Consider the following 15913-nt stretch of genomic DNA (forward strand, 5'->3'; position numbering starts at 1 on the left):
AATAGAATATAATCTTCATCACAGCAGGTTTTTTATTTTTTAATTTTTACTGTATTTCAGGCATACAGTACTGGACACATAAGTAGGTAGATGCATGTCAATGTCTATAGATATTGATATAAAAGTCAAGAATTGTTGTGTTTTGCAATGCTTTTTGGACAGTCATCTTATATAAGTCAGATGCAGACCCATGAAAATTAGTGATAAGACTGAATTGACTTAAATGTCTTCCAGCTTGAAAAATGGAGCCTTAAAATATTAATTAATCCTAATTAGAGGAATAAAGTTACATGCTTTACAATATAGATATTGTAGAACTGAAATTTAACCCACCACATCTACAAACAATTCTCTAAATTACAGCAATTAAAAATGAAAACCATATGTCTTGCATGATTAAATTATGCTAATTTTTCTCCTCTCCTATTAATAAAAACAATTTATCAAGGAATTTGAATCTTTTTTTACAGTGTTAAACAATAAAGAAAAATCAGCCATTATCTGGGAATTCAGTTGGGTGTTAGGGAAGTGTACTAATAATTTTAGAGAAGAAGAAGCCCATTTGGGGCTCATCAATGACATGTCAGTATGACATATGACATGTATCCTCCTTATTATCTCATTTTTTTTACAACACTTTCTTACTGAAAAATGGAAGGAACTTTCTATATTAATATATAGAATTGTACTTAGGTAGTACAGTTTGCTTGAAATATATGTTGTGACCCATGATTATTATCACGGGAAACTAAGACCCCCCCCCCAGCAAAGGTAACATAATAAACAGGATACAGACAAAACATTTTAAGAAAAGAATAAAGTAAAATATCAAGTTCTTCTATACCTTTTATTTTTTTAAGATTTTATTTATTTACTAGAGAAAGAGATAGCAAGAGAGAGCACTGAGCTGGGAGGAGAGGGAGAAACAGGCTCTCCTCAAACAGGGAGGCCAACACAGGACTTGATTTCAGGACCCTGGGAAGGGAGACACTTAACTGACTGAGCCACCCAAGCACCTTATTTTATTTTTTTTTAAATTGTAATTCCTCTGAGAGTCATTTTGCTCTTGAGATTCATTTCCCATTATAGACGATGCAATGTGTATCCTTTCTTTCTTTTTTTCTTTTCTTTTTTTTTTTTTTTTTGGTATAAAACTGTATCTTCTTTATTTTGCATACTTTAATCTCGGAACAAAATAAACAGAAAAAAACACAATACACATCCAAAACCCTCGTCAAATATCAGAAGGGATAGGGCTTGAGGGCCTTCTTTCCTGCCTCAAAGACAGGAGCAAGAAAAAAAATCAAAACAACAACAACAAAAAACACTAGACATCAGCAGAGGGAACCAGGGGAACAGGGCCACTCCAGGCTGCTGGGGAGCCCTGCGGACACTATAGAGAGGGCTCAAGGTCTGCAGGTAGAACTAATCTACTTCTTCCATGTGAGAGGCATCCTCATCACCCTCAAGGCAGGGGGATCTCATTAGGAACAGCAGCACTGGGTTCCTCTGTTGTCACTTCATCTTCATCAATGCCCAGGCCTAGCCTGACCATGTGGTAGATGCGGTTGGAGTGAGTCTGGGATCCTCAAGTGAGAAGCCAGAGAGAGCTGAGCTGTTTCAAACAGCAGCACCACCAGGTCCTTGACAGCCTTGTCATTCTTGTCCGCCTCTGCCTTCTGCCACAGCGTCTCCACAATGGGGTTGTCAGGGTTGATCTCCAGGTGCTTCTTGGCCATCATATAGCCCATTGTGGAGTTGTCCTTAATGGCCTGGGCTTTCATGATCTGCTCCATGTTGGCCGTCCAGTCATAGGTGCTAGTCACAATGCAGCAGGGTGAAGACACTAGCCTCTTAGAGATGGTCACCTTCTCAACTTTCTTATCCAAGATTTCTTTCATGAGTTTGCAGAGGTCCTCGAACTTGGCCTTGCTCTCCTCCATTTTCTTCTTCTCCTCTTCATCCTCAGGCAGCTCCAGGTCCTCCTTGGTAACTGAGACCAGACTTTTCCCATCAAACTCCTTGAGTTGCTGCACGCAGTATTTGTCAATAAATGTGTAGCTTTTTAATGATCTCTACAGGTCTCTGTCTACACTCTCCAGTGAGAAAGCCCCATCATGGGAGATCCAACCCTTATAAATCCTACTGATTTATCCTTCGATGATGACAGATGAGATGTTTCTGAGAACATTTTTCCTTCATGTACAAGTAGGTCCCTGCCCAGGTAGGTTCATGCACAAGGACAGTCTGTGTGTTTTTATGGAGTCAGTCTGAAGTGTTGGCCCTCTAGGTTGTCCTTGTAATTCTGCAGAGGAAGAGAACATTCTTGGAAAGGGTTATCAGGAAGTGGAATTAGAATCTTTGTTGCAGCAATGCATGTGAGTTGTGGTTGGCACCTGTGTCCTGATGCCTAGTCCAGGATCTGCAATCATTCAGTGGTGGAAATATGCACCATTGACCCAAAAACCAATGTGATTTCTCTATCACTGTGTGATAGTCAGATAATTATGCTTCTGTTTTCTCCATTAAAGACATTCTGTCTTTTAGTAAAAAGTATCATTTTCCATTTCTCTCACTTTATCCACTGTCTGTCTCCTTCTTTCCTCTTTGTTGCCCCATATGCATTTGCAGAGTCATGGAATGGAACTTTTACAAATTCTACCATCTGTGCTCAAACCAGCAGTATGTGTAAGCACAATGACTGACAAGCCCCCTTGCTCTGAAGACATTAAGAAATGACCCTATACTGCTTAAAACCCACTACTCCTTTACTGCCCCCTTCCTTCTACATGCTTGATGTTTGGAGTGAACCTGGAGACAAGCTGGGAGAACAATTTCACTCTGCATAAGATTTTTCTACAGTCCTATGCCTTGTTAAAAACAGCGCTCTGAAGATGTCTGTAAGATGCTGGCTGGTTCACTATGGGCCCAGACATTTCCAAGGCGAAGCAATTATCTCGGTTTGCCTAAGACTGAGGTGTTTCCCAGGATGCAAAACCAGGATATTCCTGGGAAGACTGGATGATATTTGATTTCCTACACATATTCCACCACAGACTGAGCTGGTCACAGACATAATGGGATGTCCTTATTGTCAGCAGTTCAAATCTCATTTTGTTCACCTGTCCAAATTGGTTATTAAACAGCTACTAAAATTTAAGATCTTCTTGGAAGTGGAGACTCAGCTCATATGGCTTTACTTGCTCACTGATAACACTCCTCTCTTCCTAATAGCATTTATCTTTTTCTTCTATGCTTTGATCCCATTTACCATAAGTGAAAAAGAAGCAGTTAAAAATGTTCTCATTACATATTACACATATGGTTTATTAATCACCCAATACATCAATGAATTTGTAAAAGGTGTTTAAGAGTGTTTGGATGAGTAGGCTGAGAACATAAACAGGTTTCATAAAGAAATAAAACATAACTAGAATAGTACTGCCAGTAAATGAGCTCAAAATATTTAAACTAGAGTATTAGAAGGTCCTAGATGGTACCCAGAATACAGATGGCTAGTCATCTTAATTTCATATAGTCAACAACTAAAAATAACTTCCTCTTCAACCCTTTAAAAAATGTCCTTAGCTTTTGGTATGTTTTAGACATGGCATTACTTTAAGCTTAAATACTCATAGAAGAGTATGGTAGGCCCTCACTTAGTATTTCGTCGTTCTTATTTTATTCAAAGTTCTAAGGCAGAAAGAAAGGAAGAAAGAAATTGCCATAGAATTTCTTAATGCTTCAAGATCCAAGGGAGAAGGACTTTCTGAAAGTAGAGGAGATGCTTGAAAGAGGTGGTGATGCTTGAATTTATTCTTATTAGATTTGTTTGCAATGTGGACAAATGCTGGCAATGATTCAATTCTCGATTAAGTTGATTTTCAAAATTTTAAAAATATTAAATCAATGTGATGCTTTAAAAGATTTTGCTTTTTTGGGATAAGGATAATTTGTTTATGGTAAACAATTTTATACAGTTGTATTAAGTCATTTTTATGATAAACAGTTCAATTTGCAAGGTTTATAAAGGAACATTGAACTTTCTGGTTATAAAACAGCTTTTCTTTGCTATGGCTTTGAGTAAATTTTTATTATATTATAGACCTTCAAAACTCCATAAATCTAGTGAATAAATAAAATGTATGCACATTTTAAAATGTGGGGCTGGTGTTAAAAGATCTTTTTGTTTCAGGAGATAGCAATAACAAAATTTCTCCATTTGGATTTTTTTTTTTATGAGAAGGTGTCAGGGAGGGGCAGAAGGAGAGGGAAGAGATAATCTTCAAAGGATGAATGGATATAGAAGATGAGTTTCAAATATACAATAGAATATTACCCATCAAAAAGGATCAATATCGACCATTTACATTGACATGGATAGAACTGGAGGGTATTATGCTAAGTGAAATAAGTCAATCAAAGAATCACAATTATCATATGGTTTCACTCATATGTGGAACATAAGGAATAGTGCAGAGGATAATAGGGGAAGGGTGGGAAAACTGAGTGGGAAGAAGTCATTGAGGGAGGCATACCATATGAGATTTGACTCTGGAAAACAAACTGAGGGTTGTGAAAAGAGAGGTGTGTCGGGGGATGTGGTAACTGGAAGATGGGAATTAAAGAGGGCATCTGATATGATGAGCACTGGGTGTTATATTCAACTAATGAATTGTTGTATACTAGATACCTAAGCTAATGGAATTTAAATAAAAATATTTAAAAAATAAAATATACTTATATTTTAAATAAGTATGTAGTCGGATCAGCTAAATGCTGTCTTGTGAGTTTCTTCATCAGGGTTGTCATAAAGAGATCCTTTGTCAAATGTGCCCCCAAATCCAGTCTTCTCTTCTCTTTTAGTGAAACATAAAACAAAATAAAAAAACTAGATGTGTTTCTCAGCTGTCCTTACAGATTCAGTGGCCAAGTGTCTGAGGTCTGTCTCAGGGTGTGCAGGTGGAAGTGAGTATTACATGCCCAAGCCTCACCATAACAGTCTCTCATGAGTCACTGTCTATTAACCTTTTATTTTTGTTTGTTCACCAGTTGCAAACAAAACTCTATGAGGCCCAGGGGATGGTGTGGAGTCACAGGAAAAAGTTCCACCTCATTCAACCCCTGGAAGGAAGGTCTCCCAGTAACATGTGCATCAGCCTGTTATATGAATAAGAAATCAATGTCTACTATGCTAAGCCACATAGACTCCAGAGATTTTCACGCCTATTAGTACTATATTAGCTAGTATGAACAGAGTTCATAACCATTTATACCAAAGTTCATGTGATGCCTACATATTTAACATATTTACACTTAATTAATTGATTGATTTAAAGATTTTATTTATTTATGAGAGAGAGAAAGACAGAGAGGAGAAGCAAAGAGAGGGGGACAAGCAGACTCTGCATTGAGTGAGAGGTCCAGTGTGGGGCTGAATCCCAGAATCCCGAGATCATGACCTGAACTGAAACCAAAAGTTGGAATCTCAACTGATTGAGCAACTCACGTGCCTCTACATTTGCTCTGAACCACTCAGAATTTATTTTTGTGTATGCTGTGAATCCAAAATGGAAAATGAATTTTCATAAAACTTTAGAAACCAGTATTTATTTAATAATCTCTGTTCTCCCAATTGTAAAATGCCAATAATATTACACATAAAATTGTTTCTTTTGCTCTATTTCTTAGCATTTTATACTGCTATTCAATTAACCCATTCACTCATTCATCTAGTAAGTATTGGATTAGTGTTTATTATACACCAGGCACTGTTTTAATATTTGTTACCAATTTCAGTTACCAACAGAAAACGAATCCTTGGTCTCATGAGGTTATATTCTAATGGTGTGAGATATACATAAATGATTATCATAATATGCAAGGGAATCATATAGTATGTTAAGTGATCACATGGCAAAATCTGAGAAAAAAATATTGTAGGAAAAAGGAACACAGGGGTGGTCTCTGTTTAGGCATGAGAATGAGGGTAAATTTTATTAAGAAAGAAGGTGATAGTAAGCAAAAATGTCATGAAGATGGTCTAGATATTAACCATGCAGGTTTGGGGGCAGGTAGTTCTCTAGGTACAAGAAACAACTAGTGAAAAGGGCTTACAATGCAAGCATTCAAGGAATGTTTCAGAGACAGATTGGAAGCCATTGCTGCTGGAGCCCAGGACAATGAGAAAATTAATGGACTATGAGATAGGGCATAATAGGTCTTAGCATAAGCAATATGAATTACATGGTATACAAATACAGGGGAGGAGATTATTAAGTTTCCTGAGGGACCCTTAAGGAAATGTTTTAAAGAAAGTAAGTTTTCATGACCCACATAGATAGATAATTGTGCTAAATAATCTTTGTGATTTAGACAGAACTATAACTAGAATAATGAAAACTCACTTTAATTGTTACTTTTGGGTAATAGGATGAGACGAGTAGCTGTACAAACTCTGGAATCGAAGTCTGGAATCAGGAATCTAGTTCCTGATTCATTAGAAGTATGACCTTGAGCAAGTCACTGAAACTCTCTAAGCTCTAAGTCTCTTGTCTGTGAAATAGATATCATAATGATGACCTCAAGAGATCGTTGTGAAAATTAAGTTAAGGTAGCATGTGTGAATGTAATATATGCTTTATTGTTGTTACTATTAAATTTCTTATGTTCTTACTTGTAAAATGAAGGATGCGAAGCAGATACATTTTCTTGCTCTGATATGCTATAGTCTTCATTGTAGGCAATGATGCTACTTGTTTCATCTTTCAATGGAAAAGCCCAGTGGCACAGACCGAGGACTGCAGAACACAAGACTGCCCTGTGCGGATTGAGTGACACCATCACCCAGTTGGGCTTGATGCAAACCTAAAGCAAACTGTGTTCTTGGATCCCAGGACACATGCAAAATAACTTGAGTTTGGGGAAAACCAAATTGTGCAAATCTGGTATTAAAAAACAAAACTCAATAGTGGACTCTTCCTCTAGAGGGCTACTAGCCCCTAGGGTCACTTGTAGGCAAAGCTTCTTAATTGGTTCTTCTTTGTTTTGCTTTACAAAGCAAACATTTAAGGGAAAATTCTCTTGTGGACTTCCAGGTTCTCTTTTCCAGGTTCCAGGTATACAAAGCTTATCATCTCTTATGTAGCATTTGCTTTTCACTTCTCCATTCTTACTGGGACTATTTCTGTTCATTCTCAGGTTGGTATAAAAATATATCCGTCTGGATCTGTCAGATTAAATTTGTATCTGGGATTTATCTTCTCTTATTCTTCATAATTAACATTAACTATACCATACATGTTATCTGTGTGGGAAGGTGTGTATTTGTGCATGTAGCAGAGACAGAGGTATGGGAAGGATGGAGGAAATAAACACAGAGAGACAAAGAGATTTTTTACTTCTTTTTTTTAAGGATTTATTTATTTGAGGGGTGGAGAGAAAGAGAGAGAGAGAGAGAGAGAGAGACAAGGGATAGAGGGATACAATCTCAAACCAGCTCCCTTCTGAGCACAGAGCCCAATGCAGAGCTTGATCTGTGACATCATGACCTAAGCCAAAATGAGAGTCGATTGCTCAACAATTTGAGCTGCCCAAGAGCCCCAATAGAGATTTTCTATAGAAATATGATTATTTGATTATTACAACTACTAATGGAGGCTATAATTTCCAGGAGTGTATTTAGTAATAATTGTGCCCTGTGTATTTATTATGTGCAAATATGTAATAAGTCTTTTCAAACTTATAATTAAACAATGAAATCAGTATTATTGTTACTGTTGCATCATATTAAGGCATAGAGAAATGAAAGACAAAGAAAACAAGTATAAAACCATTTCAAGTTCTTACATCATGGAGCCAAAATTCAACACAAGTCTGACAACAGAAACAGAATTCTTTAACTGGAATATTGGATATTTTCTCACGCCTGGTCTTGGGGGAAAAATCTGTATTTATTGGTAATTTATTTTGAAATACAGAGTGATACACCATGGGAAGTCTCTGTGTGTATTTTCACCTTTAGATGGTGAAGAAAGCCCTCTAAGTGCTAATGAGGTCTCCCAATCCTCTACTTTTTTCCAGACCTCATTCTTTTTTTTTTTTTTTTAATTTCTTTTCAGTGTAACAGTATTCATTGTTTTTGCATCACACCCAGTGCTCCATGCAATACGTGTCCTCCATAATACCCACCACCTGGCTCCCCTAACCTCCCACCCCCTGCCCCTTCAAAACCCTTAGGTTGTTTTTCAGAGTCCATAGTCTCTCATGGTTCATCTCCCCTTCCAGTTTCCCTCAACTCCCTCTCCTCTCCATCTCCCCATGTCCTCTGTGTTCTTTGTTATGCTCCACAAATAAGTGAGACCATATGATACTTGACTCTCTCTGCTTGACTTATTTCACTCAGCATAATCTCTTCCAGTCCCTTCCATGTTGCTACAAAAGTTGGGTATTTATCCTTTCTGATGGAGGCATAATACTCCATCGTGTGTATGGACCACATCTTCCTTATCCATTCGTCAGTTGAAGGGCGTCTTGGTTCTTTCCACAGTTTGGCGAAGATCAGGTCTAACTACTCCCCTCTCCTTGATGTCACCATTGCTCTCTATCAGTGGGCGAACCACCTCTCAGCTGTTCACATATGTAGCTTTTGCAAAGTCCATTTACAACTGTCTTTTATACCATTTCATTGTGCTGCATAATTCTTGATACTATGGGAACAGCTCTGAATTTCCAAGTAAGAATTCTTCTATTGCTAACCTTTGAAAAATGAGCAAGGGTGAAAAGCACAGGAAGCCACAGGCATATCCTGTTGATTCAGAGATCAGTCTAATCTGTTGATGTGCTTGTGATCACTTCTCTGATTAGAACCTCTCCTCATCTTTGTATTTCCTCTGTCACTTACAAGGGTGTCTAAAACATATTTGCATTAATTTCTCTTGTGTATGAACCTGTCCAACTTTCAAGATCCAACTACTTCTTGTTGAACAATTTCATCTGTTCCAAAAGTTTTATACATATAAACAAGTATATATATATACATATATACTTATATACTTGTTGGGCTTGTTGGGCATATATACATATATACTTGTTGAGCTTGATGTAAACCCAAATCTATATCTATATCTATATCTATATCTATATCTATATCTATATCTATATCTATATCATCTATCTATATCTATCTATATCTGTGATCTGTTCTATATGATATTGTTTTCTTTTGTTTTGTTTTGTTTTTTTGCTCCTGTTCCTGTGGACCGTAGATGAGAACAAGCAGGTCACAATAATATGGCCGCACATTTGAGGTAAATACCCAAAACACATTTCCTCCCCTTCTCAGACCCTTGAAGAGCCTATACAACCAGAGAACATAGCAACACACTACAGACCATATATCCAACAAAGAAGGGAAATATGTTGTAAAGCTCTCATCCTGCATGATATTGATTTTTCTCCCCCAAAATGCAAGCAATTGTTTTTAGGAATGGAACACAAGCCTACAAAACCAGGTCATAATTTTAGTGGACGTCAATGCTTAATATTAGTTTAAAATTAGGTTTATGCCAGAACAATTGCACAGAAGTTCTACAGAAAACAATAGTGGTAAGAGGGACTCACCAATCACAGGAAATAGATACAGGCACAATAGCAGTTTGTAACATGGTCATCGGACCCTGTCCAGAGAGAATCAGCACTGCCCATCATAGTCACTTAACTTCCAGTTGAAATGCAACTGATTTATGATTTTGTGTGCATTGTTTATCTTTATGGAAATTGTGTCAGTGCTACACACGGTTACTGTGTATATTTGGGAAAATTTATAATAACCAACCCAAAGCAAAATATATGTTCATATTACTACTTTCTACTCTGTGATTTGATGTCATCTTCTATTACTTAGGCTCACAAATATATTTCTTTAAAATGATAATTTAACTTTTGTGACAAGAATAATAAATTAGTAGGTAGGTAACCTTGGCCAATGTCTTTTGTTTATTTTTTTATTTTTATTTTTTTAAATTTTCTTTTATTTAATTAATTTATTTATTTTTCAGCGTAACAGTATTCATTGTTTTTGCACAACACCCAGTGCTCCATGCAATACGTGCCCTCCCTATCACCTACCACCTGGTTCCCCCAACCTCCTACCCCCGCCCCTTCAAAACCCTCAGGTTGTTTTTCAGAGCCCATAGTCTCTTATGGTTAATGTCTTAATACACATACTGTGAATTAGTGAGTGATCCATCACACAACATTTTGCTTAGTCTTTAATTTAAAGGAAACTTTGCTTTGTGCATAATGGATTGATGTTCAACTATAATTTAATGTGATCACATGCACTCTAAAAGTTTAATTTATCCCTGTATATCTATGTATGCTTCAACCTAAATGATCATGTCAAGCTGACCACTGGAAAACTCTCTTGGGGAGAATGAGTCCCATAAATGTTGCATGAGGCCCTACGGCTAGGAGTAGATAGGGAAAGACACAGATGTTACATGGAAAGGCTGACATTCTGTGTATCATAAAACAAAGGATTTTAGAGATAGACTTATTAAGTCTGTGACAGATTTTTCTCCCTATCCAAAAATATATTCCAAAGCAATTTATCCAATTTGAGACAACTTGAACTACTATTTTTCTTTAAAATGTTTAAGCCATTCCATAATGTCTTAAGTTTTCAGGAATTTTCCTGAGACTCTGGAGTCATATAATCTCAATCTAGTCTACTTCTGTTGGTAGAAAATTTTTCTTTCTAAGTGGGGTGAGTGGAAGTTACTTTTGTGGATAAGAGCCTGTTTTCATTATGGCCAGAAATGTATATTCCTGCCTGTTCTTATCTTTTCTGGTCACTACCCAGTGATAACAATGGATAGGGTCCATCAAACTGTCTTAAGCAAAGTGTAATGCTGGGGATTAAAACAAGGGTATTGGAAAAAAAATCACTGGCCCTAGAAATGACATTTAGCCATCGAAGAGCACAATACAACACCATATCCAACAAATTCATTGCCCCATTGAAAAGCTACCTCAGGATTCCTGTTGAACAGAAGTACACTCTGCATTCTACAGAACCTGAATGTTCGTTGATGCTGATGGAATCTCTCTCTCTCTCATTTTCTCTCTTCATCTTTCTCATTTTCAAGCTAAGTAAATGCTACCCTCATTGGTATAACAGAAGTCTTTCCAACAGAACTTTTCATAGTTTAACTTTATAGGCAGATCGTGTATCTCCAGGAGACTGATAGGATATGAAGAATTCTCATTATTGGACAAATGAGCAATAGTGGATTTTTCTCCATAATACCTATTAACATCATGCAAGGTGGTAGTGTGTTTTCAGGAAAATAATTGGTGCGTTTTTTGCCGGGGAAAAGGTTTCTATGACAAACCTATACCTTTGTTAAATAGAAATCTGAAGCTAAATAAATTGAAAATAAGTTTGCAGAATACCCAAGAGACTTTCCCAGAACTCCACTGGATCCCCAAAGTAGAGTGAATCATTCCCTACTTTTTGACTCCCCTCTAACTCTGTAAAAAGATATTATGGTTGTAGAAAGTTTGTTTGCAAAATTCTACTATAAGTGGTGACATTAATACCTTTGTTTTATGTATGTTTGAATCTCCAGAACATAGTAGTCAATAATATATAGTAAATTATAATTATATGTTAGAAATGCCAAAGACTCCACATCCAGGGAATATGTATGAATCTATGAATGTGTATAAGTAGTTTGTCCCTTTATACCTGCCTTTGATGACCAACGTGATCCATTTGTCCCTCATCAATTTAAATGGGTACAAGCACGAGATTAGATTAAAAATAATGTTTTCTCTAACACTTAGGGCTGGTGTAAGTGACTTCCTCCCTAATCATGAAGCATATGCCTATAATGAAAAAGTGATGAGGTAAAAAATTATTTTTACATTGGTTTAAAAAAAAGAATTATAACCCTTGATGAATACATTAAAATATGAAAGTACCACACATGCCAGTATTGGAAACAACAGATACTTAGGAAGTAGTCTTGGAAGTTGGGCTAAGCACAATATTTAGTATTAGTACGTTCCAGTCACAGTATTCAGTATAACCGTTACATATTTAGGACATCTCAGTAACTTTCAAAGAGCCTGCTACATAGCAAGTCCTCAGAAAAGATTTACTATAAGGAAAAGAAAAGTGTACTAATAGGGAGTGAATAAAAATAGAAAAAAGGGATTGAGATGCCAGGGTGGCTCAGTCCATTAAGTGTTTGCCTTGGGCTCAGATCATGATCCCAGGGTCCTGGGATCAAATTCCGCATCAGGCGCCTTGCTTAGCAGGGGCTTGTACTTCTCTCTGTGTCTGCTGCTCTCCCAGCTTATGCTCTCTCTCTCTCCCTCTCTCTCTGAAAAATAAAATCTTGAAAGAAAGAAAGAAAGAAAGAAAAGAAAGAAAGAAAAAGAGAGAGAGAAAGAAAGAAAAAGAAAGGAAGGAAGGAAGGAAGTGGCATGGATAAAGAGATACATTAATAAATAAACAACACCTCCTTTTAAACTTTATTTCCTTTTAGTTACCACTGAGATTTCTAACCAATGTTGATTTAGAGAAGAGAAAATGCTGAATTTCACCTATGTGACAGAGTTTATTCTTTTGGGACTAACCAGTCGTCAGGAATGGCAAGTCGTCTTCTTCGTCATTTTTCTCATGGTCTATGTGGTCACCATAGTGGGTAATATTGGCATGATCATGTTAATTAAGGTCAGTCCACAGCTTAACAGCCCCATGTACTTTTTCCTCAGTCATTTGTCATTTGTGGATGTGTGGTTTTCTTCCAATGTGACCCCCAAAATGTTAGAAAATCTGTTATCAGAAACAAAAACTATTTCTTATGCCGGTTGTTTGGTACAGTGTTTCTTCTTCATTGCCCTCGTCCATGTAGAAGTTTTCATTCTTGCTGTGATGGCCTTTGATAGGTACATGGCAATTGGGAAACCTCTGCTGTATGGCAGCAAAATGTCTAGGGCGGTCTGTATGCGACTGATTTCTTTCCCTTACGTATATGGCTTTCTGACTAGTCTGGCCGCAACCCTGTGGACATATGGCTTGTCCTTTTGTGGGAATATTGAGATCAACCACTTCTACTGTGCAGACCCACCTCTCATCAAAATGGCGTGCGCTGGGACTCTAGTAAAAGAATATACGATGACCATTCTAGGAGGTATCAATGTGACATATTCTCTGACGGTGGTGACCATTTCTTATCTGTTCATTCTCATTGCCATTCTACGGATGCACTCAGCGGGAGCGAGGCGGAAGGCCTTTTCCACCTGTGGCTCCCACTTGACAGCGGTCATCATATTTTATGGGACTCTCATGTTCATGTATCTCAGGCCACCCACAGATGAGTCCTTGGAGCAGGCGAAAATGGGGGCTGTGTTTTACACCACAGTGATCCCCATGCTGAATCCCATGATCTACAGTCTGAGGAACAAGAGTGTGAAAGGAGCCATGAGTAAAGTGATCAGGAGAACATGTTTAACAAAACAAAATAAAATTCTGTTAATATTGTCTGTGTGATTCATAAGCATTTATTAACAGAAGGTGATCCAATGTAGCACTTAAAGACTTTTTACAAGAGGTGTTTTGTGCATTAAAAATAAAAAAAAAAGAGATAAAGTCTCAAAATGGGAGAAAAAAAGGAGGTAGATCCATCTCTGTTGAAGTAAGTAGTGAGGATTAATTAAAACTTAAATTAATTCATTTAAAAGGTTGTTGGAACCAGTGTTCACAAGTACACTAATTGAAATTGTTCAAATACTTAGCTAGAATGAAAAAAATTTGTGTTTCTTATTACAAAAAAATGGGATGAATGAGATTGGGAAAAACTTACTAATTTACATATTTGGAGATTGAATTGGAACAGAAAAAATGGCATAGTTCGCTTAGTTTTCTAGAATGATGATACAAAAATGTGGGTCTCAGTTCATTCCATTATCAAAACAATCTGTGTATCTCCATTACAGACTATAGAAGTTTGCTAGAGCAAATACCACAGACTGGGGGGCTTAAACATCAGAAATTCAATCTTCACAGTTCTGGAGGCTAGAAGTCAAAGGTCAAAGTGCTAGCAATGCTGGTTTTTTGAGGACTCCCTTTTGGTTTGTGGAAGTTATCTCCCTGTGCTTGTCATGGTCCTCACTCTGTGCATGTCTTCGTACTCTCTTCTTCTTATAAGCAATCCAGTTATCGTGAATTGAGACCTAGTTCTAGGACTTCATTGTACTTTGATTTTCTCTTTAAAGACCTTACCTCCAAATATAGTCACATTCTAAAGTAGGGGGAGTCAGGACTTTGACATATGGATTTCAGAGAAACATGATTGAGTCCCCAATGCAAAGTAACACGGTAATAGAATTGTGACCCAAAGTTGGAACAGTGCTGTAGAAGAAACTGTCTCAGAAAATTGGATTAAGTTGAAAATCAACCTGGGAAACAGGATGCAATCAGCATCCTGGAAGCGTCCCTGGAAGACGTCAATGTTACTGGAAAGACTTTCAAATGTATGAAGGAAAATACTGAGCCTGAACATAAAGGAGGAAAACCCTATACAGTGGTGAGCTCCAATGTTTAATGTTCACTGTGCCAGTTGTATTTCTCCAGAGGACTCATTCAGTGAAAACAAAAATAGATCTAACAAGGTAATTGCCTCCTCTTTAACTATTTTTGCAATCTCTTAGGGAAATGGAGTGAACAAACAAATTCTGACTGCATTAGTCACCAGAAGAGTCACTGATATTCTTTGTAAAGGTAGTTCTTCCCCTGTAGCTAAGTAAGTTTCTTTATTCTGGGATTGTGTATAACCATGAAAACTGTTACTTATTTGGGCAATCGTATTCATTATCAAAATTGAATTTATGATTTATAACTACCTGGAATGAAAAATGTCTATTACCAGTAAGGTGCAAACATTGAGGACTTCCAGTACTGTTATTTATAAAACTGATCAAGTAATGAGCCTAGAAGGTAAGGGAATCAGAATACAATATTCTCTAGAATTTGTCACTTCACATGACAGAGAGTTAACATTTATGGAGGGCTTGATACGGATTATTCACAGTGCTATGCATAGAACATACTTTATTTCATGTAATCTTTGAAATAGTCCTGCCCATTTATGAAATCCCGTTTGCAGTAGAAAAAACTTAAACTCCAAAATATTAAGAAATATTCCCAGTTTAGTTACATCAAAGTGCTAAGGCTAGAATATGAACTCAACCAGTTGACTACACAGCACATTTTGGTTTTGTTTTTGTTTTGTTTTGATTTTTTAAATCAGAAATGGGACTGTGTATAATATTATCCTATATACCAAACGAGAAAATTCCCATTATCCATAATGACAAGGACCAAATGCAATGGGGTTGTGTAATGGTTAAACGAATTAGTATTTATAAAACACTTGAGTCAGAGCTTGGCGTATAAGACACACTGATGTCTGTGCTTTATAAATATTAACTGATTTCACCCCCAAAGCGATCCTATGGCATTCTGTTCCTCAGCATTCATCTTCAAAGAGTAGTTTTTTGTGGGACTTTCTTTCTTTTTTTTTTTTTTAAATTTTTTATTTATTTGACAGAGAGAGAGAGAAAGAGATCACAAGGAGGCAGAGCAGCAGGCAGAGAGAGAGGGGAAAGCAGGCTCCCCACTGAGCAGAGAGCCCAACATGGGGCTCGATCCCAGGACCCTGGAATCATGACCCCCAGCCAAAAGCAGAGGCTTAACCCACTGAGCCACCCAGGCGCCCCTTGTGGGACTTTCTTAAGGAATGTAGATGACTTCCATATATAGAAAAATAAACATGGACATTTTAGATAGTATTAAGAGTCTGAATTTTTTTTTTTCTTTCAAGCAACCGAAGCCAACTCT

At 37.1% G+C, this 15913-nt stretch overlaps 1 protein-coding gene and 1 pseudogene across 1 annotated transcript; one reads left to right on the top strand and one right to left on the bottom strand.

The window, feature by feature from the left end:
• Window positions 1–1394: 1394 nt before the first annotated feature.
• Window positions 1395–6843, bottom strand: LOC123948587 (annotated as a pseudogene).
• A 154-nt stretch (window positions 6844–6997) lies between these two features.
• LOC123948588 (olfactory receptor 5M3-like) lies at window positions 6998–13564 on the top strand. The gene is made up of 2 exons (XM_046015795.1): window positions 6998–7006; window positions 12599–13564. Exon 2 carries the CDS (start codon window positions 12602–12604, stop codon window positions 13562–13564), a length of 963 nt encoding a protein of 320 aa, XP_045871751.1. The 5' UTR covers window positions 6998–7006; window positions 12599–12601.
• The last annotated feature ends 2349 nt before the right edge of the window (window positions 13565–15913 follow it).

Source organism: Meles meles, chromosome 8, assembly GCF_922984935.1.
Source record: "Meles meles chromosome 8, mMelMel3.1 paternal haplotype, whole genome shotgun sequence".
NCBI lineage: Eukaryota > Metazoa > Chordata > Mammalia > Carnivora > Mustelidae > Meles > Meles meles.